The following is a 26120-nucleotide window of genomic DNA, read 5'->3' as shown; positions in this document are numbered from 1 at the left end:
TCAGACACCAGTGTCTAGCCGGAAAGAAACTGAATAGCTAAGTCTGCCTTAAAAACTAAAGGGGCTGTTTTCAGAGGTCTTAGTTTTCCCCATCTCCAACCAAGTCACTCTGGGCCTGCGTGCGGGGTCCGGTGGGTTTGTACCGGCGTCCAGAGTGGAGCCGCACTGCAGAGTTTTGTTTGAGACATGCCGCTGAAAACGCAGGTGCTGGCACAGGGCTTGCCAGTTCTTCTCGAATTTAAAATCCGACACTAGATTTTAAAGCAATTCCCCTAAGCAGCTGAGAAGACATTTTCCTCTTGTGAGTGCTTATAAAGATAGATGCTCCAGGGGAGGGACAGACTGGCGGAAAATCTGTATCTCAGTAATGTTTCTAAGTGATTTTCTGTGTCCTCTACTAATCCCTGCATTCAGAAGTTTGGTTAATTTACAGCAGCCCTTTTCATTGAGGAGGAAAAGGGTTTTGATTCATCCCACTGTCCTGTGGAAATGTTAATGCCAGGTTATATGCTGTTTTTGCAGAATGTTACCAAAGGTGCAAGACACAAAATAGTCATCAGTATCCAAAAGCTAAAAGAGAGACAAAACCTTCTCAAATCTTTAGAAAGGGTAAGTTTTCACAGCACTTTTACATTTCTTCTTTTTCAATCGCAACAATAGTCAAGAATTAATTCTGGGGTAAAGCACGCTGATTGCACATGTCCCCGGGTACTTTCTGCATAGAAATCTGTTATTGGCTTGGCCGCATCTGAGTGGACAAACTGCATCTCGTTCTGTGCTGGATGCTGTTTTCGGTACGGTAGGGCTGTAAACCCTGATGAGTCTATCTTGTGTGCTCACACAGCTGTGATGGGTATACCCAACAGCACCGAGGGCAAGTCCTGCTGCAGCCTGGCCAGCTGAGGTTTCCAGCCTGCACCCTGCTTTTTCCGCCTCTTGCCGTGTCTTTGGGGAGGAAACGGGCAGCAGTGCCTCCAGGGTGCTCGTGGCCTTGGGAGGGGTCAGTGCAAGGAGTGAGCACGACCCTTCACTTGGGTTGGGCACCAGAACCAGCAACCTGCTAGAGCTGCATTTGAAAAAGAAATCATGGGTTTGTTTTGAATCTAGGTTCAATATTGTTTTCAAATGCTGATTCCTTAAAATCAAAGCAGTGTGTCTGGAAATTAAAAAAAAAAAACAAAACGAAGCAGAACAGAACCCAGCAACTGTACAATTTTTCCTGCTTGGGCTCTGGTGCCTGTGTGGGGCCATTTTTACTTTCTGCTCTCCATAGAAAACATCTGAACTTTTAACTCATGGAGGGCACCGTCCCAGCAATGCTGATGGGAACGCCGTCCCCCATCTACTCAACCGTGGTGTGGGACCAGCTGTAGCACCTGTGTGCTGGTACAGGTATAGCGGGAGAGCCAAGATGAGTTTTCGGAGGGCTGACAATGTGTTAACCGTGGAGAACGAGGGCCTCAGAGGGATGCTCGCGTGATGGCCCATCAGCAGGGCTGTGGCAGCTGCCTGCAGCGGAGCTCACAGCTTGTGGCATGTGCAGGGTGAGGTGACTTAGCTCATCCATCCTCCCTTCCAGACGCACTGAGTGAAATTATCCCCTGGTTGCGCCTGGCTAAGAGCCGGTCCCCAGACAGTTGCCACAGGTCAGCTCTTGGGCAGCAGCTTGTTAGTTCCTGAGGGGTGGGTGGTGTGCCTGACCCTTGCAAGGGAGATCCAGTCAGCCTTTCTAAGCCAGACAGGCTCATAAAATCCATCCTTTCTGCCTGTAAGACGTGGTCCTGTTTTTCGGGATATCAGAGGGCAAAGATGATGTTTGCCCTATACCCTATCTGAGCTATTTATGTTTATTTATGAACCTCAGAGGTTCCTCTTGTGAAGCTGATTGGCAGCAAAATGAACTCCGAACCATGAAAAAGTCAGATCCTCCTGGAGGCGAGCGAGACAGCACTCTTAACTCTCCTGGATGCAAATTTTCACCCCAGTGCCGAGCTTCCATTGCCTGGCTTGTTGCAGGGGGCATCTAGGCGTGTTGTACTGCCGTGGCACTTCAACCCCTGGGAGAACCGTGTGGTCACTTGGTTTTCCTTCCCTTCCTGACGCTGTTGTCCCTCTTACGGTACGCTCCCCATGCACAGCGGTTAGCATGGGCCATCCCCAAGTCGTGCCCTTACTTGTCTTTCCAGCAAAAAAGATGAGATTTCCTGATAAGTGCCAGGTCAAAGGCCGCGATGCTTTTTTTGGGGCATCGTATGGGCAATCTGTCCCCAGATTAAAGGTAGGAGACCCCGATCTATGCCCGAGTAGCAGCTTGTCTTCCCAAAAAGAACAAATAAAAACTTCTTGTCCCTGAAACAAAAGCTTAAAGTCTGCAGAAATGGCTGTCAGAGAAGCACCAGTGCCACAAACCTGCTGGGAGCGGCTCACCCAACCTCTCGCTGTTTGTTATTGCAATCTTATATTATATTTAACTGAGCCTTCTTCAAACAGCAACTTGCACAGCCTCCCGCTAGGGGCTTTTAAATACTTCTGTGGTATGATGCTATTTATTGGTGTTTTCGCTCGCTCACTGCTTTGCTATTTATTTATAATACGGGCTTGTACTCAGGGTATGGCAGGAGCTAATAAAGCCGTATTTACCTCCATATATTAATAATAACTATTAAATCCAAGAGACAGCCCACTGGATTGAGCTTTCTTCGTTGATGTGTTTTCCAGGCAATTTCACAGCCTCTTCTGCTTCTCTGCATAGATTTTGAAATATGGTATTGATTGACTGTCTCAGTGCAGGAATGTAAGCCAAATTCAGCTGACTCAATGAGCCACATGCACTGTAAAATAAGAGGAGATAAGTGACAGGATCTGCTTTGACTACCAACAGCTCAGTGGGGTGGATTTGGGCTGTGGGGCTGTGGCCATGTCATGAGAAGACTGTGTGGGGCACAGAGCTGCCTGTGGGCTGCTTTGCTTGGGAGGATGCATCTCAGGTTTTCCGAGTTTTCTGTGCAATTCCCTACCCACCCACCCCCCCCGCCTTTTTTTTTTGGAGGCTAAACAAGAACATGTGTGTGACTTGATTTTTTGGGCAAAGTCCTGCTGCTAAAGATTCCTTCTTTCTTGGAAAGAGCTGCTCCACCCTTCTCCACCAGTTAGCAAAACAGGAATTATCCCCAAAGTGTGATAGCGCCCGACAGATTGAAGCTGTGTCACAAGAGAAGTGAATTTAAGACATCTGAGAGCGAGTTGGGGATGCAGCAGGAGTTAGGGTGAACAACGATTTCGTTGCTTAGGCCGACTTGCGCGCAAGCCTGCGCATCCACTTTGTGTCTCTTCCCTAGGTGCAGCCAGAACTTGTCCCCAGAAAGCTGCCTCGTACCAAATGTTGCCTCACAAGCAATTTGAGCCAGACCACGTAGCCTAAGGAGCAGTTCTTGACCACCCTACATTAAAAACTAGATGCAATTCTTTCTCATCAACTTTTCTGTGACACAGGAGGGCCAGGCTGGTTTCTAACCACAGAAAGAAAAGGGGTTGATATACCCTCAAACAATAGGGAGCAGGGCTGGGAGATGTACCCAAGGAAGACCTTTCTCCACCCCTTTCCTCGAAGGCAGGATCAGCTCTGCCTTAAACGTGCTTGACAGTGATGGAGCTTCCTCATCCTTCTCCATTCTAACCAGCCTTCTCCCAACCAAACAAGCCTTCCATGGCCCCAAGGGTGTTTACAGGCTGGATTTCTCTCCTTTCCAACATCTTTGGAACTGCCTGTTGGAACTGCCTACATGAGGTGCTCAAAAATCATGACGTGGAGCCAAGGACCTGAGGGTTCACAGTGGTGAATATTGAGATCTCTTCTTTGTCCTCCTGCATTCAAACCACTGATGTGTGTTTGGGACAGGCCCTCCAGCTGCGTTCCGTGGTCAGCAGAGCCACAAATCTGCTCCTGTTAAAAACCAAACCAATGGTTTGCCCTCACCTCTTCGGACCGTTTTCATCCTCAGGCCTTCACCCTTCTTTGCACCATTTCCTCTCCTCTTCCTTGGTCATCCCCCCAGAGTTGTAAAGCCTGCCTGCCCCCTGTTGTTCTTGGGTTTTGTCTAGCAGGTCCAACACAGGAGACCTTTTCTGGCTTCAGCTTACCTTGCTGTGATGTACTTTAAGCCAGTAGGTCTGAACTCTGGGGCCCCAGCCTTTTGAAGGAGCTGCTCGGTATCACTGGCCACCAGTTCCCATCTACTGCTGTTTGCACTTTGGCTAAATCAGAATGAATTTGCAGAGCCCCTTACAGCCAAACCTTTATTTTTCACCACTGGTGAATATTGTCCACATTCTTGTGTCTCCTCTGAAGACCTTGCCTTGTACTGGCATGTCCTGGGGCTCTGCCATGGAGGTCCCAGAGCACAGGGATATTTTTGCCAGCACTTTGTATCAAAGCAGTTTTGGAGGGTCAAGCTTGAAGACAATGCTGGAAGCTGGCGAAAAGTCCATGTTAGGAAGCGTAGTTCAAATAAGAGAAGGTTGAAATGTCATGAGCTGTTCTTATGGGTTGCAGGGGAAGGAGCAAGACATTCCTGGTTAGGGCATTGAAATCTCACTGCATCAGTTGCTGCTGTGGAGTTTCCATCTTTCGGGTGGGAGCCGGGAAACGTTGAAACTGGACTGCCACTGGTCTTGGGTCCCTCTGGTTTACAGGGCATGTTTGTCTCTGGGAATTCATATCTGAACACATCCATTGATAGTCAGGTGCAGTGGCTGCAGGCACTTCACGCATGAGGTTCCCGTTTTCTCCCCATGGTCTAAGTAAAAGACTCAGTGAATTAAACATGATTATTGAATATGGACTGCAGCAGAGTCCTGGAGCAGGAATGAGGCAGTTAGCTTTGCTGGAGATTGTTTCTGAGGATGAATGGTGCTGGCCTGGTTCATAGCTGGTGTTCTGCTGTTACTGCAGAGGTATCACTACAAGTCCTCTTCTGTTAACTTGAATCTGCAGGACATCCTGGAAGGCGGCAACTTACGTGTCCCGCTGCAGGAACTACACCAAATGATCCTCACCCCCATCAAAGCTTACTCTTCCCAAAACTCGAACGTGGATGAGCACAGCCGGGACCCAGACTCGCATCACCCCTCTTCGCTCATCGGCTCAGACAGCCAAGGGTCTGACTGCAAGGACTCTGCTGCAGGCGGGATGCAACAGCACCATTTGCCAGGATGTGAGGGCGAGTCAGGAGGGGGCCCTTTGCCTGAAGGCGATCTGCCTGGACAGTTCACAAGAGTGATGGGGAAAGGTGAGTGACGGTGACTTTTTATTAGTGTCCTTGCTAGGAATAACTGGATCAGAGCAGGGTATGTTTGGTGGCAGCACTGACAGCAGCCTTTCCACGTGCCCCTGCAAACCGCAGTTGTAACAGTGGTATTGAGGCCCCATCATGCTATGCAAACCCTTCAAGAGGTAAGACCGTGCCTGGAGAGGTGGGTGGTGATTTCCGCAAGGGCAGCCAGGGAGGAGGAAATGGCACGCACATTAGCATCCTCTCCTCTCCCTCCCTGTTCGGCGGGGAGCCCTGGAGACATCCTGCTGGTCCGCAAGTATGTCCTCAGCATAGGTCCGCTGTGGCAGCTGCAGGTTCATTGCACGAGTCCAACTGGTTTGGGTCATTTTGATGGAGATAACTCAGCCCTGCAAGGCCTCTGCATGGGCTGCCCAGACCCATGAATCCTGGTGAGTCGTGTGAGCAGAGGGCCCACACAAAGGCTCTTGTCCTCTTTGTGCTGTCACCCGTTTGGCCAGGAGGACGCTCGCACAAACGTGTTCCGCGTGTTACACCTGCCTTTTCCCATTGCACCATACCTGCGGTCCCAGGCTTGGCACGGCTGCAAGCTGCAGCTCTGCGCCTTCCTCCAGCATGCCACGGAGCCAGGGCAGGGAGCACGCTGGAAGGCAGGGTTGGAGCAGGGCTTTTAAACGCTGCTGTCACGCTGTAACTCCCCAGGGATGGCTCTGCTTTGGCCCGTAGCTGGAGGGAAAGGCTAAAGACTCTAGAAACGCTACTTGCTTTGAACAACAGCCAGCATCTCTGCCTGCCCGTTGTCTGCTAGGAGCTGCCAAACTTCCTTGAGTGTTTTGATAGCCCAGTGGTTGGGTTTGAAGGAATTCACCTGCAGAGCAGTTGCTTCTGCACATGCTCCTGCCAAAAGGATGGAGACCTGGGGTTTGGCCTTCCAGTGATGGAAAAGTTGAGGGTGGACTGAGGCTTTTTCTAACGTTCACCGTGCAGGTGGGGAAGGAGCTTTGCTGGCCTCACAGCAGAGGTGCCCAGATGGTTTAGTGCTTCGCTGCATCTCTGTGGGCTGCTTGGCCTGGGGAGGGGCAGGCAGCCCTGAACTTGCTCTGCTTGCCTGGGGGAGTGGGCTGCACCTGAGCCACCCTGAGCACAAATCAAATGAGTCTGAGGCCCCTTTTAAGCCCCAGCTTAGACACAGGACATCCAAAATGTTCTGCTGCTGTCCCCAGCCTGTCGTAGGGTGCTGTTGCAATGCTCTGCATCAGGCTTAAACCGCTGGCATCGTGTCGTGTGCCCCTCTGGGAGGTAAAAAGGAGGCATGTGGAGGTAGGGGCTACCTTCACATACCGTATTACAGGGTGGTGCTGGCAATTTTGGGCTAGTTTGGGCACGTCCTAAATCTACTGGGTGGGATCTGAGGTGTAGATGCTTTCTGCATGGAGGGAGATCTCCTTGGTGAAGAGAGCCTGTCCATGCGCAGGCTGGATGGGAGACCTGGAACAGAAGGAAACTTGTCAGAATGCCATGACGAAACACCAGTCCTGTCCCCATTTCAGACCCTTTCTGCAGAGCATATATGAACAGTTGTTTTCTATATAAGACTGGATGAAAAAGCTGTTTTCTGTATAAAAAACTGGTGTAAGATTTCTCACCAGCTAACTGACTGCATGCACCGACCAGCACAGGTCTATGGCCCCGTTTTAAACGCGCTGATGAATTCAGTTCTGTCTGTGAGCCTGTGACAAATGCCTCCGTAAACGCAGGGAGGCGGGGTGGGTGGCACAGGTTTCGTCAGAACGAGCTGCTCTCCTGGGCCGTCCCTGGGAGACGTATCCGTTCAGCTGAACAAGAGCTGAGGTCAGGAGGAGCTGTCGTGCAGAGAAGGCAATCCTGCCCGGCAAGGGAGGGGAGCTTCCTGCAGCTAATGCCACCGCTATGAGAGCAGGAGAGACTAATTTCTCTTGAGCGCTCATGGCCTTCCTCTGTGAATTCATTTGCATTTGCTTTTATGGCAGTGATTCAAAAAGAGGCTAAAGTCCCGCTGTCATCAATAGCCGCAGGAATCCATTTTCAGCGGGGGCAAATTTTGGCCGTAGGAGCGATAGATCTTAGGGCCCGGTCTTCTGCTGACAGCGCCCTTTGCACATTACAACAGGAAAGGGGAAAGGGGGGCAAGATCCTGCGCTCCTGATTTGCTCGTGTCTAATTTGGATGACTTAAATGGTGTTACTCTGGATTTACACCAGCGTAACCGAGAAGAAAATCTGACCCTAAATATAGAACGGCACGGCAGGAATCGGGACAGGGTGTTTTTCCTAGACAAATGACCTGTTGATGAGAACATCTATCAGATAAATGAAATAGGATGTCCGAAACATTCTTTAAAAACCCCGAAGCCCTGATCTCAGCTCACACTATCCCCATTTCTGTTTATCCTTCTCTTCTTTTTTTCCAGTATGTACACAACTTTTAGTTTCCAGACCCGATGAAGAGAATATAAGTTCCTATTTACAGCTCATAGACAAATGTCTAATTCATGAGGTGAGTCGTGACAGATCTTATAAAACTGTTGTTCTCATCACTTAGAAACTGTTTCCAAAGTGTCTGTTTGTGTAAACATTTGGGTTTCTAACGCAAATATTTTGGGGGGTATTAATTCTGACAGAACAGGGCTGGAGCGGGCTGTAAATCCGCTACGGTGCACAGAAACGTTGCTCCCCCTGTGCTTGCATAATTGCAAAGACCTGGAGCTGGGAGATTCATCTTGCTCGTGACAGTCTGATCAGCAGCTGGATGAGAGCAAGTCCCTGGACGAATGTGCATGCGGTTTCGATCAGACAGACCCAACGAGCGCTTGGCATTTCTAGGCTCTGTTTCGCAGCACATGTTCCGTGATTTTGCAACTTGCGTTTTTGCGCATCTGTTTCTGATAACTGCTGCCTGGCGGGTCTGTATTTACCGTATTGTCATTCGGGGTGACAGGGTCCTGTTCTGTGCTTCATATGCTACAGGTCTCAGACACGGTCCTGCCCTCTGACAGGGAGGGATAGCCCTGTCTCCTGTGTCCTGCAGCATTTGTACCGTGCTGGCTGCACCTGGTAGTACAAGCTGCTGCACGTTGCCCGGCCATATGTCCGAGGTCAGGGGGAAGCTTGCAAAGCGTCTCACCAGAGCTGCAAGCTTTAAACGCTTCTTGGTTATTTGTTTATTAAAAAAATACACTGTCAAAGCACAAAAAAAAAAAGTCTCGTCTTGAGAGGACTGGGAGCAATTTAGTGGCTGCAAACCCCAAAATCTGCAGTATGCCAAGTGGAAGAGGAGGGAGACGGTTCCCAGCCCCTGTTCTGCCTGCAGACAAAGTTGGTGCCTAAGAAATAAACGTCTTTGCGGGGCCTCAGGCCGTTTGTGCAGCGCCCAGGTTTGATAAGCAGATCTCTGCAGGGGCTAAGCATATGCTCACAGGTAATCTTGGGTTGAGTTGAAACAGCTGGATACTGGGCAGAACCCTACCACTTTGTCTTGGTTTTTGAACTGTGCTCCCCATAGCCTCTGTTGATCACAGCAATAACTGCGTGGGGTTTGCAGGACGCCGAGCTGTCAGCGCATGTATTCTCAGCCTACGTTTGGCCCCTCAAGGTGTGGGTTGGTGGCACTGGCTTTTGGTTTGGTTTGGCCGTGAAGCGGTCAGCTCGCCGGCCCGTCACGGCAGCGGCGCTCTCTGAGCCGCACGCGCTGTTTGAAGGCGGTGATGGGGTCCGAGCAGCATCGCCCCCTGAGCCTCTGCTCCCACCTTTCTCCGCAGGCTCCCAAACACAGCAAGGTGTCTTCTTTTAACGCAACGCCCCACGCTCGGACCTGAAGTCACCTCGGTGTCAGGAGCTGCAGCCGCCCTTAGCTTGGCGACTCTGCCCTCCTCCCCTCTCCCCGCCGTTGCTTTGTCAGGCTCCTGAGATTAATCAAATTAACGCAGGAAGGCAGATGAGGCTTTTATTAGAGCGTGGCCTTTCAGACGTCGTTCTGGCTGGGCGGGTGCAGCGGGGCCGCGGCTCCCGGTTTGTGGGAGGCGGGAGCGGCGCTGCCGCCCTGCTCGGCCGGAGAGCTGGCGGAGATGGGGGCCGCGGCGGGGACCTTTGGGGGCTCGCCACCTCCGTCCCCGCGCCGGGGGGCCCGAGCAGGCCGTTCCTGGAGACCTGCGGCGACGGAGGCTGCGCGGACTGCCCGGCCAGGCCGTGCAGTGCTTTCCGCGCCTCCCCTTAGGAGGGGTTAAACCTCTTTCCTGCAGCTGGAGTTCACTCGTCGTCTAACCCGGCGTGGGCACGGAGGACGAGGACTGCCGCTGCCCTCTCTTCGCCGGGCAGACCTGGCGTTTCACAGAAATGGTTCGAGTGGAACGGCAGCTCCCTGGCAGAGAACGGGACTCTCCGGGTTGCTTTTTCCTGCGTTGGTTTTCTAGAAACGCAGATGAAAAGAGCAGGATATAGGGCCATGGATATGGGTCTCCTTGATGCTTTACGCAGACAGTGGCAGGTCCTTATCTTAGCTCGCATGGCCAAAGGGCTGCTCGGAGAGCGTCAGACTGCGCCTAGGCTTTGCGGACAGCTGCGCAGGGCAGTGCTAGGGGAGCAGAGGTACGGAAAAGGAGCGAGGGAGGTGGCAAAGGTGAGGTCCAAGACACAGTCTGGGAAGGGTGGAAAGACACAGGCAGAGCTGCGGAGGGGATTCGTTTTCAGGAGCATCTGGGAGAGACGGGGTGAGGCAGGATCGCCCCACGCGCGCGAGGCGGCTGAGGCGGGCGCTTGCCCTAGAACCGCCGTCTGCATCGGCTCCTTCGCAATCGATGCAAGGAGAGAGAGTTTCCTCTGGAGGGTGATGCGGAGCAATCAAGGCAGACAATAATTCGCCTCTGAATTGTCCTCTGGAGACCTCAGCGGAGAGGCTGGGTGTCTGAAGTTAGCAGTGGTGGGCACGTGACAGGCAGCGACAACCTGGATACCTCTGTCACCAACACCGCTTGCCTGTAGATCTCTCGCGTTTCGGGAGGAGATCTGTCGCCTGCGGTGGTGCGACCTTCCCCTGGGAGGGCGGCGGGGCTCTCACCCGCCGTCACCTCCGGCGAAGGGTGTCAGAGCCAGGAACAGCGCTGAGGTCTCCCGCGCCCAGCCCTGCGCTGCCGAGCGAGACGGGCCGAGGAGCCTGGGACGTAGGACGCCGGGGAGGAGCTCTGCTTTCCAAGTCCCAACGTTTTTCCAACCCCAGCGATATTTGCCAGAGCTAAGTCCAGGTGACGAGCGTATCGGCACCTCCCGGCAGCGCTGGAGAAATGCGGGAGAGGCAGGTTTTTCAGGAGACACCTGAAAGCAAGGCTGTGCCGAGCTCGGTGTTGGTTGCTCTGGCTGTGAGCAACCCCTCGGGCTGAGCGTGGGGCGGACCGCTACGAAACCCCGAAGGGACCGGGGGAGATAAAGCTAAGGGCCGTGGTGGCCTTGGGGGGCTGGTTCCTGGAAAGCATCACAGTCGTTGGGTGAGCCGGTAGCGCCAGCCGGGAGGCTGGGGAAAGGTCTGGGGGTGTTTGCGTGGGTGCGCGTGCAGGCGCGGGCGCGCACCTGCCCGTACGAGCCGGGGACAGCCTTCAGGTTAGGTCGAAACCCAGCGGCAGAGCAGCTTCCGGCAGCTTTGCTGCCACATCCGCCTTTTTGGGCGGCTGCGAGAGAAGTCGTCTCCCCTGCACCGTTTGGCGGTACCCAACGGAGCGAGCGAGCGCGGGGCATCGCTGCGCCTGCAGCCCGGGGAAGGTGGGGCACAGGCACCGCACCGGGCAGGGGAGCAAGGATTTTGGCCAAGGGCTCGCAGCCTGCGGGGCCGAGCGGGTCCGCTGATCTGGACGGTGACGCGGGGGGAGCTGCTCGGGACTCGTTTTGTCTGACCGAGATGGGTGCTTCCTCGAGACAGCAGCACGGGGGCAAGCGTGGGAGGCCGGGGCTCGGCTCCCACCCCGCCTGCTCCAGGCACAGCTGAGCTGCTAGCTCCTTTTCTTTATATATGCACACATATGCATCGTCGCTCGCTTCGTTGAGAAAATATTCATGTTTTCTATTTTTCTCTTTTTCGGGCAGGCGTTTACAGAGATACAGAAGAAAAGGCTGTTGTCATGGAAACAGCAGGTGCAAAAACTCTTTAGGTCTTTCCCTCGGAAATCCCTCCTGGAGCTGTCAGGCTATCGGCAGCAGAGGAGGTACGTGTGACTGCGGCTCGCCGAGGGGGTGAGGTTGGCGCCCGGGAGCACCCATGCCGGTAACGCCCAGCGGGCCTCCGGCTCTCCTTTCGGCGCTGCGTTTCAGGTAGCGGTGCCGTTGCGCTGCCGGTTCAGGTTGCGCGGCGGGAGCCACCCCTGCGCACTACTCTGTACTTGCTCCCAGACATCCTACGGCTTACATCAGGCCAGAAGCAGGAGGGAAGCACGATTATACCCATTGTACAGATGTGCAGCTTAGTCATAGGGAAACTGAGCGAGAGGAGCGGTTGAAAAGCTTCAGAAATAGAAGCAGACCTTCGCTGAGAGGGGAAAACAGCAGTAAGTTTGCTCTCATGCATGGTCAGCACCTGCTGCCCCAGTTCCCGGTTTGTTCCCCTGGCCCTGAGCTGTTCCCCGGTGCATGGCGTTCCCAGCTGCGCGATCCGTCCATGTCCCTCGACAGCTAGCCTGTATCCTGTCGGCTTGCTTCCCTTCCAGCTGTGGTGTCAGCTGTTAATTAGATCAGTGCCGGCGTTTCACCAAAATGCAGTCAACTGGCAAAAAGATGTGACGTCTACACGAGGTGCAGAGACTTGGGGACTGTAGTCAGAAACCCCTTGGTAGGGATGCGTCATGAACACCGTGTTTACTCGCCTCCAAGATAGCGCTGAATTTCAAGTGATCCTGGAAAGTGTTTGGATTATTTCAAGAGCAGGTATTTTTAAACCAGTTTAAACAGTAGCTTCAGCATTTTGTTTCATTTTGGTTAGTGTATTTTGTTGCAATCTTGTGCAGGTTCTTTTTTCTCTTTGACTTTTTTCTCAAAAAGTATTCTGGAAGTCACTGAGTCCTGGGAAAACAAGGAATTAAATTCAAAAGGAATGTAAAAGCAAAGAAGGCAGAGCTGGAATTTTCCTCGGTGAAATGAAATTAAGTATTTCGAGATGGGAAATACTAACAAAGTTCTCCGAAGGAAAAGAAAGAGAAGTGTCAGGAGCAAAGGGTTTCCGACAGACCCGTTTGGCTGGGTTGCTCAGAAGCGATCGGCGCAGCGTTTCGGCCGCGCACCCAGACCGACCCCAGACGCGAGGTGGAGCTGCTGGCTGGAAATGGTCTCCGTCCTTTTCCCAGAGCCGCCCAGGAAATGCTCTCGAGTTTCCATACCTGCTTTTGGCAAGAGCGGGAATAGGCAGCTGGGCGGTGGGGCGACCAGCTACCCCTATGCCAGCTCTTACCCTGATGCCGTTTAAGGAAGCTTTTCCTCCCCGCAGAGCAGGGTGCTGCACGCACCGGTGCGGAGGAGGCATCGAGCCGGTAGGGATGCGGTAACGGCCACGTTAGTGCAGCAGCGACGGGGTGATTTGAGCTGACATGCTTCGCTTTGCCGTTGAGACGGGCTACGAGCGATCAGGCAGCGTTCAGCTGACAAGCGGGAACTCGCTGCGTCGTTATTGCCCGAAAGCGACCCCAAAGGATGGGGGAAAGCTCATCGCAGGTGAATGGGATAACTGGGAGTGTCAGGGCATGAAGCACAGTACCAAAGACGCCTGGCGCCGTGCCTTAGCCCGGAGGAACGGCAGCTCTCTGCTAGCTGGGGGAAATGAGGATACCCCTGCAACGAGCTGTGTGAGTCCTGCTGCTTCTGGTGCCTGCAGGGAGGCCCAGAGTGCTTCCGTGGGGCCTTCCCCAGGCCTGGAGCTTCTGGGCTCGGAGGCTCAGGCAGGCTGCGCCCAGCATCGTACCGTGTAAGTGCCCGGGGCTTGCTTGGTCCAGAGACATCGTGACCATTTCAGTGCAACCCGCCAGACCCGAGAGAGCAGGGGATCTCGCTGCAGAGATGCTTAAGGCGTTCAGCCTGCACCAGCACAGCTCAGGGTCACACGAACCTCGCCAGGGCGTTTCTTAGGCGAGCTGCCTCTGGAAGCGATGCCGCTGCGTTCGTCCAGCGCCGAGGCTGAGCCGATTCGCCGAGCCCCGTCGCCCCGCACCGGTGACACGGCCTCTCTGCAGAGCCTACGACGTTGGGGCAGATGGGGCTGCTGTGTGTTTCCCGAGGCAAATTGGACACAGTGCTGTTTTGCATTTCTTTTGCTCTTTCCGCCCCCGGGAAGCTGCAGGCTGAGAAAGCCACATGGCCAGTTCTGCTTTTCTCGTAGAGCTCTAATGGCAAGACCGTTTTTTGGACGAGGTTTAAAGAAACTTCATTTTATTTCTGCCTAGTAAATTTATCCTGTTTTGGGAACCCAGAACGTTAATGTCTTCTGAGGCATGTTTGCAATAGCCTGCACAAGCTGGAAAGATTAGGGCGAAGAGGAAGGTGAGCTGAAACATCTGTGACGGTTATTAAGTGTTGGAGAAGGGCAGGGTGAAACAGCAACCATAAGAGCAATAGTAGCTGTATGTTTGCAGAGCGCTGCTATCGTCCGTTGTGTTTAAAGCTGATAACGGCGTCGCAGACCTGCTGCCCGGCTCTTTATGTCTCGTGCACACTAATCGGGCAAAGACATAAAGCCGGCTTTGCACAGTTAGGAGACCCGCGCTGCAAACACGCTTGTTTTCTAGGATTATCTGTCGTTCCTCTGTGTGTTTGTTTTCAAACGCAACATCCTGTTACATAGCAAGAATTTGTAGAAAGAGGTAAAAGGTAAAGGCCTGGTCCTAATTACAGGCAGAAAATGGTGTGCTGGCAGGGCCGCGGCCCGTCGGTCAGGATTCCCCTGGCAGCGCTGATGCGCTGGCTCTGCGCTCCAGAGCCGCCGAACGCGAAAGGGAGCAGAAGTCAATCTGCCAGCGTGGCCCCCCCTCTCACAGGTGGCCAGGAACCAATGCCACCCTCGCTCGACCCCTTTGCAGGTTGTCCCTTGCCTTGGCGGTTGTGCCCGTGTCAGGCTGGTCCCCACCAGGTACCGTGACACCAGCAGACCTGCGAGGGGACGTGGCGGTGGGAGGGATGCTGGCGAGCAGCCAGAGGTGACTGCAGGGCAGCGTATGTGACCTTGCCCTCCGAGAAGGAAAGACGGTTTCATGCCCTGAGAGCGGCGCCTGCCTAAATTAGACGTAGCTTGTTTGTGGCTGCATGATCTTCGGTCCAGCCGGGGTTTTTTCTGACCTCAGGGAGAAGGCTCTGGGGTCGCAGTGCTGAGATGGGAACAGGTCCAGAGCTGGCTCCTCTTGCTGCCCACCAGCCTCCTGTCTCCGTTAACGTCAGGCTTCAGGTCCAAGTTAGGTCGCCGTGTCCTGATGTACCGAGGACGCACGTTTCACTGACTACGAGGTCTGCAGCCTGTCTGATCTCCCACTCTATATATCTTTAAATTACATCAGTGCTTCCCGAGGGCACTTCTGCAAGGAAGACGTTAGACACGTTGCGTCCGCTGGAGCCTCGGTGGCCGACAAGCCCGTATTTAGCATTTGTCGCGTGCGTGAGTACATACAGTCCCCTGGATGACGAGACACAGTGTGTCACATGCCCCCAGTGCACTCCAGGAGGACGTTGTCTCCTTTCATCAGCTCCTTTGCTTTTCCTGTTTTTAGGCTGGTTTTCTAAAGGAAAGGGAGGTTTCTGTGACCGTGTTGGGTGTGTGCACGTGTGTGCCTTTCACTCAGTCCCTCCCTCCAAAATTTACCCGTTTTGGAGTTGTTAACTTATTTGAACCAAATCTGACAGAAGCTGAGGAGTCTCGGAGAAGACTGCGTGCGCACGAGTTTGGTGAGAATGAGCCTTCTGGAAGAGGAGAAAGACGCTTTAAGGGGATGTAACTCGCAGAAGGGAAAAAGAGAGGACGCTGCCGTCGTGTGCCCAAAGCCCTGCCTCCCTTACCCTGCCGCGCACGCGCATGGGGATGACGGACCGTCCTCGGCGGGACGGGAGGGCTGGGGTAAAAGCAGCGTCGAGCTGCGGACCCATCAACCTTTTTTCGTGGCCAGGGGAAGCGCAGAGGTGCCCAGCTGTGCCAGGAAGGCTCCAGCCGGGCTTGCGAGCCGTGGGTGGCCAGCTACTGCGACGGGAGCTTTTTATATCCGCCGCCAGCCGGGATCGCGTCAGGGTAGCAAAACGCCCGCACTACGTCCCGAAACCCAGGTTGGCACCTCCTAACTCGAGGCCGCGTCGGCTCTCGGCGAAAGCGAGTCTCGGCCTCCCTGCTTGTGTGAATGTCCCATCGATTCACGGCAGGCGGGTTTTCGTCTCCGGCTGGGAAGTCGGAGCAAAGCTGGCTGCTAGCGGCGGACCGTCCTTCGCAGCCAGCGCGCGCAAATATGGTCCATCTTGTGGCGAGCGTCGGTAGGGCGCCGTTGTTGGAATAGCGTGAAGGCGACCCTTGGGGAGTTTCGCCGTTCATGTGAGCGGGCCGAGCCTGCCGCTTGCTCGGGCGCCGCGTTTAGCCGGCAGCGCCTCGCGCCTCCCCGCGCGCCCCGCAGCCGGCTCGAGCATCGCTCTGCAAAAGCCGATTTCTCATCTGCGGCGTTTCCTTCCCCTGTGTCTCTCCCTTCTCCGCAGCCGAGGCTTTGGCCAGTCGAACTCCTTGCCGACAGCTGGATCTGCAGGTGCAGGAATGGGCAGACGAAACCCCCGGCAATTCCAGATCCCCTCTCGCAACCTCCCCACCGCCAGGCTGGGGCTGCTGGGTCCCAGCGGGCTGCTGGGCACGGCCCAGCGCAGCGCCGCCGCCAGCCCCGCCATCCTCAAGCAAGGCCGACAGGTTGGTTTGCATTCGCGGCGCGTCCAGCTTGCCCCGGCCCCCCGGGTTTCCGCGCGGACCGCAGCGGGGACATGGGGAAAGCAGGTTTTGCCCGGCCGGCAAGGAGCCGGTGGGAGCCCTCGCGGCTGCCCTGCGGCGTTAAGGCCACGGCCGCTGCAGGTGGCTGCTGAGACGCAGGTGTTTCCCCGCTGCAGGGATATCTGCCAGTAGAAGAGGGAGAGAATCGCCCCCTTGCTAAGATGAGGTTGAAACGGTTTCTCTGATTGTCCTTGTCTGACTAACTAGGCTGGATCCTGTATTTTATTTTATTTTTTTTTTTAAGCCAAGCCGGTGAGAGCAGTTTGCAGGCATTTCCTGTTTTTGCTCTCCACGGTGCAGAGGGGTACGGAAAAGGGACCAGGAGAGCGGGGAGGGAGAAGGATAAAGCCGGCATTAGCCGGAGGGCGACAGATGAGCCAAAGGGGTTTGGAAATGCGTGGCGCGGAGGGTAAGTGCAGCGCTCTGGGAGGGCCCCTCGCAGCGGGAGGGCGACGGGGCGAGCGGACGGGGCTGGGGGTGGCGGGGAAGGCGGGGGCGACCCCGGCGCTTGTTTTACAGCACCGTCTGCTCGTTCGTTTGCTTTCTGCAGAACCTCTGGTTTGCCAACCCCGGGGGCAGCAACAGCATGCCCAGCCGGACCCACAGCTCGGTGCAGAGGACGCGCTCGCTGCCGGTTCACACCTCCCCACAGACCATGCTGATGTTTCAGCAGCCAGGTAGGAAGCAGCTATTTGCCTTTTGCTTATTCATAGCCTCGAGACGCGAGCATACGTTACATTAAAATAGCTGTGCCGGTGAACCCCGCCGCAAGTGCTTCGCCTGAGCTGTCACAATACATTCCTGCACACTTATAGCAAAGCTTTCTTTTTTTAAACTGTGCCTTGCAGGCGTGAGCAGTGCTGGGCTGGCTGCAAGCCAGACTATGCAAGCTCAGTCTGTCGCAATCTGACCAAGATATTTTTGACACTAGTCAGATTACTAGATTGATTAAACTGGAGACATCACTGGAGAGATTTTGACCCTATATATAACATCTCAACTGTGCTAGTGCCTTACATAGCTTCCTTCTGAGAGGCTTTATATTACACGGGGAACGCTGTAGCACTTCGATCACCTTTTTTGTTTGTGCACGGCCTGGAGGACCCAGTGTGGAGGAAGTGGCTTCACACACTGGAGGGAAATTCTTTTTATAATGCGTATTAAGGTACATGTTGCCATATTGATGCTTCCTGTTTAGGTGCCAAACACCTCAAAAATGCTCCTGTATACTGGAGCATCCCATGATTTGGGGGAGTTTCCTGCTGAACCTAGATCCTGCAGGGTGACCTTCCTCCACGTGGGGATGTTTATGCTTTTTTTTCTCTGTGTAACACTTCATTAGCCTTGTGATCATGGCTTTTCTTACTAGGCGCTTACTGCAGCGAAGCATATCCGAGGACAGGGAGTTACTAAACTAAATCTCGTTCATGAGCTACCACCAGGGCTGCAGCTTGGCAGGTCCCCTCACTCCATGTGTGTTACATGTCTGCAGTGTTTTAACTGCCTCATTTAGGTGGCAAATGTCTTGTAGCAAGAACGGTGTCTGTTCTTGGGTGTTGATTAAACACCAGTATAAGGATAGATTTCTGCAAGCCCTAAAGGAGAATAAACAGGGGGTTTTTTTTTGCACGTTAGTCTACAATGAATGAGGGTGTAGAAGGGTTACAGAGCCGCGTTGCCAAAGATATGGACAAAGTCACAAGGAAAATAAGTAATAATACGGTGCTGAGCTCCCAAAACACTTTTCATTTGTGGATCCCCAAAGATTTTGTAAGCACAAATGAGTGAATCCTTTAACACTCGCCGGGAGTAGGTGGTGCTACACAAACAAGTAAACCACTGCGCCTGCGACCTGGCCGTGACCGCGTCTCAGGGCTGGGCTGCGGGTGGCCAGGCCTGCTGCTCCATCTCGCAGGGGCCAAAGCCCAACCAGTGTCACAGCGACGCACAGCTGGTTTCTCTGCTGTGGTCCCCTGTGATAACAGATGTCTTCGAGGACTGTGGATGAGATCCCAAGGGTGCTGAGACATCAGGTGGCAGAGTTGAGGTGCTTGGATCCAAAAAAACACCCAGAAACTTGTTTCTACCTCATTTATGCACCAAGGAGCCGTAAGACCACTCTTGACCCTCTCTGGGCGGCTGGTTCGCAGAGCCATGCTGCCAGCAGAGACAAGCCCTCCACAGTCAGCTTGGCTTTGCTGCTGTCAGTCCTGGAGCTGGGCGCTCGGACGCAGTCTTTGCAGCCGTGAGCAGCCTGGTAGCGAACCTAGCACCTTCTGGACCTTGTCCCACGCTCCTGTGAGCCCAGGGCAAAGAGGAGTTGCAGTGCATCAGTAAGAGCAGCTACATTCACAGCTCCCTTCCCCAGGTTCTGCCCTTTTTAAGGTATATTTTAGATATACGTCCGCTAAATCACTAGTGCAAATATTACCCGCGGGTTGGGAGTCTCGGCCCAGAGAGGCAGCAAGTCCTCCAGCCTCTTGGCCTTGCTAACTCAGAGGAGCTCCAGGTTGGCCTCCCTTGAGGGTCAAGTTAGAGGTAGACCCAAAAATATGAAATGCATAGGGGAGCTTTTGTGCTCTTCAGCACTTCTTCTGCAGGCAGTCTTGGAAGGAGGGCCGGTCTCCTCAGATAAATGGAGGGAGAGGAAACCTAACAGGTCTGCTAAAATTAAAAATCAAGCCCAAAGAATGAGGCAAAACCTTTCCACGGCACTGAACGCAGTGGCCCTTTCTTGCCTGAGATCCTTCTGTGCAGCTCAGGGGATAGGACAGAGCTGAGGACAGACTTTGGCTTCACACGCGTGTGCTATTTAAAACGAGTACCAAAACTGGTTTGTTGCATGGACTGAAATATCACCTGGAATAGGGATGCATATCAGTTACCACTCCAGAGGTATTTATTTAAGGAAGTACTGGGGGCTTTTTGATTTTATATGGACTAAGCCCAGATTAAAATGCCTCCTGGGAGAAAGAGAGAAATCAAGCCATAGATATGGGAGGGCTCTTCCAGGCTGTAGGGTCCTCAGCGCCCGTATGCAACACGCAAGTGCATCAGGAGATGGCTTCTCACACAGCACCGGGAGTCCCTTCTTCAGGGCTTTGTCTAGGTTTCAGATAACCCCACAAAGGGGCTTCTTTCCAGTTTAGTTTCAGTTGTGTGTAAGGAAAAGTGACTGAAAGGAAGCCCAGAGCCCAGGCTCTTCTGCAAGGCACCTCTGCGCTGCCAGCCCAGGCGCGCTGCAGCACGCGGAGCAGGCCGACCCCAGACAGGCATCCGTCCCCGCGGGGACGCGGCGGCAGGGGCTTCGTTGAGCCCACCGGGGATGCTGCTGCTAGCTGGACTCTCCGGCCTGCCGCAGCTGCTGAAGCTGGGAGCCTTTGAGCCGCGCGGGTCCGCTGGTCTGTGCTGCCATCCCACGTCCCAGCGTAGCAGCGCCAGCCCGTGCGCTGCCTGCAGCGCCGCAGCGTGCGAGGCCCCAGGCGAGAGCTGCTCGCGGGGGCCGTACAAGCTCTGTTGACTTCAGATCGCCTCTGCCAAGGGGCTGAGACAAAGCACAGGGGGAAAGCGTGACTGCACGCCGCGTACAGATGGGGCAGCGAGGAACTGACAGCCAGGGCCCCAAAGACATTCAGCCGCTTCGCTCCAGGGCGGCTTGAATATTTTGCACGTACGAGTCACTGGATGAAACGCAGGACGCGCGTTGGGAGCAAGGGGGACAGCCCAGGGCTCCCCTCTCCCGCGGTGAGGGGGTCTCGCTCTCCCCTGCTCCCCACTGGGTCTGGATGAAAATAGCCGCGGTGACGTGCAGCGGGCGCGAGCGGAGCGCTCTCGCTAGACCCAGCGCCTCGGCTGCATCTCAGCCATGCCCTGGCTCAGAGCGGGGCCCTCGGGGCCGGGGGGACCCGTGGGTGGAGGTGTCGCGGTGCAGGACAGAGGCATGGCTTGGTTTCAGAGCTGCCTCCCGGACAGCGCTGAAAAGCGGCAGATCTGAATCGCTGTCTGAGATCTGAGCCTGAATTTCTCCAGGCCTTTGACCTCCAGCCCCTCCTCCCCGACGGCAGTACTGGCACGCACGCGGACCCCCAGCGCTGCTTCGGCCTGGGCAGAGTTAGTTCAGCAATTGCGTAGTTTCCGTTCCAGCGGGCGCCGTCACTGCTGACTCCGTCTCTGAAGCCCCGGGGGCTTCGGGGTCAGGAGATAAACAGAAAACCTCCTCGATGCGCCCGACCTCGGCACTGGCTCCTCGCACAGCGAGGCGCCGCAGCCACAGGTGCCTGGAGCGGGGAGCTTTGATTTCCCTTGCGGCGCACGCGCAGCTCAGGGGACGCCTCTCCTCTGCCACCAGTGCCCCGCTGCGGAGGGCACAGTTTCCCTCTCGGCTCCTTTTGCGGTCACCGAATTGCTGCTCCGTAGGTGCTGTCTGTCCCGACTGACCCCTGAAACCTTTCCGCGTGGTGTTTGCAGCTGCAGCTCAACATACAAACCTGCCGTTTCCATCCGCCTTCTGCCACCATGGAGCTCCCCGAGTCCATGAGTCCCCTCGAGAGTAAGGTCCCCATACCTTACTCTTGGTTTCAGAGTAAGGTCTTACCTTTCAGTAAGGTCCCCATACCTTACTCTTGGTTTCAGAGTAAGGTCTTACCTTTCAGTAAGGTCCCCATACCTTACTCTTGGTTTCAGAGTAAGGTCTTACCTTTCAGTAAGGTCCCCATACCTTACTCTTGGTTTCAGAGTAAGGTCTTACCTTTCAGTAAGGTCCCCATACCTTACTCTTGAGACGTTGCCCCGAGAGGGGAAGCAGAACTGTTTCTACCAACTTCTCTTCCATGAGATGATTACCCTTGAAACCAAAGTGTTGTTTAAGTTCAGCAGTGCTCTAAGACCGGCCTGGGATGTTAAGCCAGTCTTAGGCTTGGCCTGAACGGTGAGGCCGACCCTGTGCTTTCGGGTCGCGGCAGCGGGCCGTGCCCGTGGCCGATGATGCAGCGCAGTGAGCGTCGGGGTAGCCAGGGGGGGACGGGCCGGGGCGTGCGAAGCGAGAAGAAACGGCTGCCTTCACCCGCGGTGTCTCTCCCCCGCAGAGTTCCCGGTACCGGTGACAGAACCTGACATCAACAACAGGCTGGAGTCCCTGTGCCTGAGCATGACGGAGCACGCGCTCAGCGGTGAGCACTCCCTCCTCCTCGGGCTCTTGCAGCACGTCCGCGCCGCGGCCGCCTCGGCCGACCCCCCCGGCGGCTGCCCCTGCTCCGCGCCCCCCAAAAACCGGGACAGCGTGTGGCCGTGAGGGCCGGGCCGAACGGGCCGCCGGGCCGGGCCGCCGGCGGAGCTGCTCCCGGCGGGGCTGTCGCGGCCTCGTCGTGCGGCTCCGCTGTCTCAGCGAGACCCTGCCCGGCCGGGGCAGAGGGGTAAAACCGAAAGCAGGGTTTGAGCCCTAGTGCTGTTAAACTCTGTGCTTATTAGTCACTAGTTAGCTTGCTAATGACGATTAGTATCAGCTTACTAGTCTCTTACCGGTTCCTGACAAAGCCCTTGCCACCAGAGCGCTCGAATGTGTCGCAGGCTTCGGAGTATTTACCCTTCTGCCGCCAGTATCCCCCGTTTCGCTAGGGGATGGGGAGCCCGGAGGCACGGGGCTCCCCTCCACTCCGGAGGCGCCGGCAGCACCTCGCCCTCGGTGACGGCGGCGCGAGCGCCGGCCGGGCCGGGCCGGCGGCGCAGGCGAGAGGCTGGCCGGGCCGGAGCGGGCAGACCGGGAAGAGCGAAAGGAGCGGGAGAGCTGGGAGACGCAGGCGGCTGCGCCCTGCCCGAGGGGCCGGAGCAGCGGAAAGCGCCCGCCGCCCCGCACGGCGCCCTAGAGCCGCCAGCGCAACCGGCCCCGTCCGACCACCCACGGCGAGGGAGAGCGGCAGAAACGCCGGGCGAGCCCGCGAGGAACGGACCAGCTCCTGGCCCGCCGGCCTGCATCCCTCCTGCCCCTTTCCCCAGAGCCTCCCGAACCAACCGCTCGCGTGCCCGGAAATTCACGGACCGTGTCGAAGCGGCGCGGCCAGGGGCCGCCGATCGGAGCCCGGGAGCCCTCCCGGAAGACGCCCGCCGCCGCCGCCGCCCTCCTGCCTCCGGCGCAGGTCCCGGCGGGGTTGCGACAGCCCGGCCCGGCGAGCGAGAGCCGGCGGCGAGGACCGCGGGAGCCAGCGCCGTCCCACGGCACCGTCCTCGGCCGCGAAAACCGGGACACTGGCGTTCGGCGGAGCCGTGCCGTTCCTCCCCGTTACTTTATTCCCCCCCCCCCGACCCCGCTCCCCAAGCCTCTCTAGGCCGGTCGTGCTATAAATAGCTCCAAAAAAACCAAACAAACAAAAAATAAACCTTCCAAAAAAAAAAACAAAAAAAAAACAAAAAAAGAGTTAACAAACCGGTTTGTTTTCAGTCTTAAGCGCCAAACGGCGCGGCCGAAGGACGGAGGCGGCCGCGAGGATGCGGGTGGCGTGACGGGGAGCGCTCCCTTTTGGGCCCTGCGCTGGCCGCCCCGCGGCCCTGGCTCGACCCGCCGGCCGCCCTCGGCGGGCCTGGGGGGGGGGGGGGGGGCGAGCGCGGCGCGAGGCCGAGCGGGCAGCGCTGCCCTTGGTAGGCCGCGTTGGGGGACCGCTGCTCGCCGTGCCGCCGGCCCGGCTCCCCGAGCGTCGGGCCGGCCGGCGGCGCGGGGCTGGGCAGAGCGAGCGAGCGCGTCGTTCTGCTCCGGGAAGACGTCCTGGCGCGCGGCGGGGCGGTGGCGGGGAGGGGGGGGCGCGCGGAGGAGACTCGGGGCGGCTCCCGCCCGCTCGACCGCGCAGCTTTGGGCTGGCCGAGCGCGGACGAAGGGCCGCGGGGACCCCCCCCCCCCAACTCCGCCGCCGCCACCCCCGGGGCTCGGGGCGGGCAGGAGCGGCCTCCGGGCTCTCGCACCCTCGGGGCCGGGTTAGCGGGTCGCGGCCCTGCCCCGGGGTCCCCGGCTCCCGAAACCGCTGACGTGGCTCCCTGGCGAGGGAAAGACCCCGACCGGCGTCGTTAGGTGGAGCGGCTGGGACAGGGACCCCCCCCCCGGCGACATGTCTGACCTCCCACCCCTCCGTTAGTCATAGCGGCGGGTGGGGGGGGCCGCGTTGGAGGCCGGCGGGTGGGCAGAGACACCAGCGTGTCGTCTCACGCCGCGTTTCGTCCCCCACCATGCTGCCTGCCTGTCTCCGTGCCGCGGGGGCCGGCCGGCTCCTAACTCTCCGTTCCCCCCCCCTTTGCAGATGGCGTCGACCGAACCTCTACCATCTAGGAGCCGGCGCGACGGTGGTAGCGACGCCGCCGGCGGGGAGAGCAGCCGCCGCGGGGGGCGGCGGCGGCGAGGTTGCCGGCTCCTCCGAGACGCCTGGCGGCTCCTCGCCCGTCCCCCGCCGCTCGCCTGTTTTAATTCTTGTGACCGTGTGGATTGTCCTTGTGAACAGAGCGTTAGAATCGGAATTGGTGTTGTCATTTGTTACAGCCATGTTGGGGGGGTGGCGGGGTTGAGGTGGCGGGGGAGGAGGGCGCGCAACGCCCTCCCGCCTCCTCTCCCCCCCACCCCCCACCCCCCACCCCAAAAAAAAATCAAAAAGAAAAAAAAAATCAAAAAAAAACCCCGAGGCTGGGGAGGGCGGCGGGCGGGAGGGCGGCCGGGGGCAGCGCTGACGCGGGCGGCGTTGAGGCGACCGCCACAACATGGCGGCGGGCGCGGCGGCCGCTGCCTTCAGGGAGGCTTCGCCGCCGCCGGCCCGGCCCCTCGCGGCGGAGAGGCCGCCCGCTGCCGGGACGGGGCTCCGGCCGTAGCGTTGGCCAAAAAAAGAAGCCAACCCACCATCCTTCCGTGTCCCTCAGCCTGGCCCGTCCGAAACGACCCCAAAACAATCCCTCCCTCTCGCAGCCACGGCGCCCGGCGCCTCGTGCCGGGAAGGACCGCAACGCTTCGGTGCTTTTTTTTTTTTCTGGCTCGGCCGAGAGCGGCGGGTGGCCGGCGGCCCTCGAGGGGGTCGGCGGCGGCGGCCGGCCCGCGGGCGAGTCGGGGCCATGCGCGCCCGCGTGGCTTTGCCGACGGCGCTGCGGGCGGCCGGGCGGGGGCCGAGGTTTGGGCAGTAAGGTCGCTCGGCTCCCCCAGCCGCCGGGGGTTTGGGAAGCCACCTGAGATGCAGCACTTTTAAGTCTCATATATATATATATATATATTTTTTTTTTTTTTAAACAAAGAGAAGACCAGGAGCCGCGGCGGCGGCCGCCGTGTCGGCTGTTTGCCGGCGTCCAGGCTGCGGCTGCTGGTGGGATTTGGGGGGGGGGGAACCCAGTCGGAAAGGGAGGGCGTTTGGGACGTGGTGTGCGGAGCGGAAAGGAAGGTGGGCCGGGGCGGCGGGGCGGCCGTGGGGCCCTGCCCGCCGCCGGGCGGGCGGCTCGGCGCGTTCGCCCAGCTGAAACGTCTGTTCGGTCCTTCGCCGAATACAGGAACGGGGGCGTTATCTGACGGGCAGAGATCTTATTTTGGATATATTACTTATTAACATGCTATGGCTGGTAACCATGATACTGTCTGTTATTAACAACCACCAAATACTTTGGGTTTTTCTCCTTGTTTGTTTGTTGTTGTGTTTTCTTTTTTAAAAAAAAAAACAAAAAAGCTTATTTTCCATTGACAGTGTATAGGTTAATAACTTAGTTGTGGGTTGCTGTTTCTTGTTTTTCATTGCAAAGAGGCTTCGGTTGCGTTTTTGGAAGTCCTTGCTGGCTCTGTCCGAGGCCTGTGTTGAGTGCAGGTAGCAGAGCGCCGTTAGGAAAAAAAAAAAAAAAAGAAAAAAAAAAAGAAAAAAAATCAAATCCTAAAATAAAATAAAAATTATTTATATACTAAAAAAGAAAAAAAAAAGCACTTGCATGAATGAGGCTGTGAAGTCACATATTTAGTAATAAAGCGGCAGTGCCTTTCTTTTTTGTATTTACCCATTTCCCCCCGCGCGCTGCAGCTGCTCCGCGCCAGCTGAGCGCCGGATGCCGTTGCCCGCGGCCGGGCACGGCGCCACGACACCGACGCGCGCTGGGTTTCTTTTGGTTTTTTTCTTTTCCTTTTCTTTTTCTTTTTCTCGTGCTAACTGAAGCCGTGCGTCCTTGGCATCGCCGCCAGCTCTCCCAGAGACGGTCGGGTGCGACGCTCCTCGCCCGCGGGAGCCTTCGCTGGGGCTCTTACCCGGCGCTGCCACCGGCCGCCCCGCGGAGCGGCCACCCAAGTGTCCTCGGCTGCGCTGCGCCGCCGCCGGCCGCGCGGCTCAGCCCGGTTCAGCCTGGCTCAGTTTAGCCCAGCTGCTTTTGGCGCAGCTGGACTTGGCTCAGCCCGGCTAAGCTCAACTCAGCTCGGTTGGGCCCAGCTCAGTTCAGCCCAGCTTGGCTCAGCCTGACTTGGCTCAGCCTGGTCCATCTCAGCCTAGCTGGCTCAGCTAAGTCCAGCTCGGCTCAGCCCAGCTCAACTCAGCTCAGCCCTGCTCAACTCAGCTCAGCTCGGCTCGGCTCAGCTCAGCTCGGCTCAGCTCAGGTCAGTTCGGCTCAGCTCAGCTTGGCTCAGCTCAGGGCAGCCCAGCTTGGCTCAGCTTGGCCAGCTCAGCTCAGCTTGGTTCAGCTCAGCTCGGTTCAGCCCAGCCCAGCTCAGCTTGGCTCCGCTCAGCTCGGTTCAGCCCTGCTCAGTTCAGCTCAACTCAGCTCGGTTCAGCTCAGCAGGGCTCAGCAGGGCGCCGCAGCCTCCGAGCAGCCCCGGCGAGGGCCGAGCATCCCTCCCCGCCG

The 26120-nt window shown here is 56.7% G+C and overlaps 1 protein-coding gene across 6 annotated transcripts in view; it reads left to right on the top strand.

Annotated features, from left to right (window-relative positions):
• SAMD4A (sterile alpha motif domain containing 4A) overlaps positions 1–23907 on the top strand; it is a 133755-nt gene extending 109848 nt beyond the window's left edge. For 2 of the 6 annotated variants that reach the window (XM_068947513.1, XM_068947512.1), the window contains exons 7-14: positions 523–609; positions 4994–5288; positions 7741–7826; positions 11399–11517; positions 16016–16217; positions 16846–16972; positions 21380–21463; positions 21828–22697. In XM_068947513.1, coding sequence (XP_068803614.1) covers positions 523–609; positions 4994–5288; positions 7741–7826; positions 11399–11517; positions 16016–16217; positions 16846–16972; positions 21380–21463; positions 21828–21979 — 1152 coding nt within the window. In that variant the 3' untranslated portion in view covers positions 21980–22697. Of the gene's footprint in view, positions 1–522; positions 610–4993; positions 5289–7740; positions 7827–11398; positions 11518–16015; positions 16218–16845; positions 16973–21379; positions 21464–21827; positions 22715–23575 lie in introns of those variants that run through there. The other 4 variants (XM_068947517.1, XM_068947515.1, XM_068947516.1 and 1 more) reach the window with 4 other exon arrangements.
• Positions 23908–26120: the final 2213 nt, after the last annotated feature.

Source organism: Struthio camelus, chromosome 5, assembly GCF_040807025.1.
Source record: "Struthio camelus isolate bStrCam1 chromosome 5, bStrCam1.hap1, whole genome shotgun sequence".
Taxonomy (NCBI): Eukaryota; Metazoa; Chordata; class Aves; order Struthioniformes; family Struthionidae; genus Struthio; species Struthio camelus.
The sequence above is the reverse complement of the archived record's forward strand: the minus strand, read 5'-3'. Positions and strand labels throughout refer to the sequence as shown.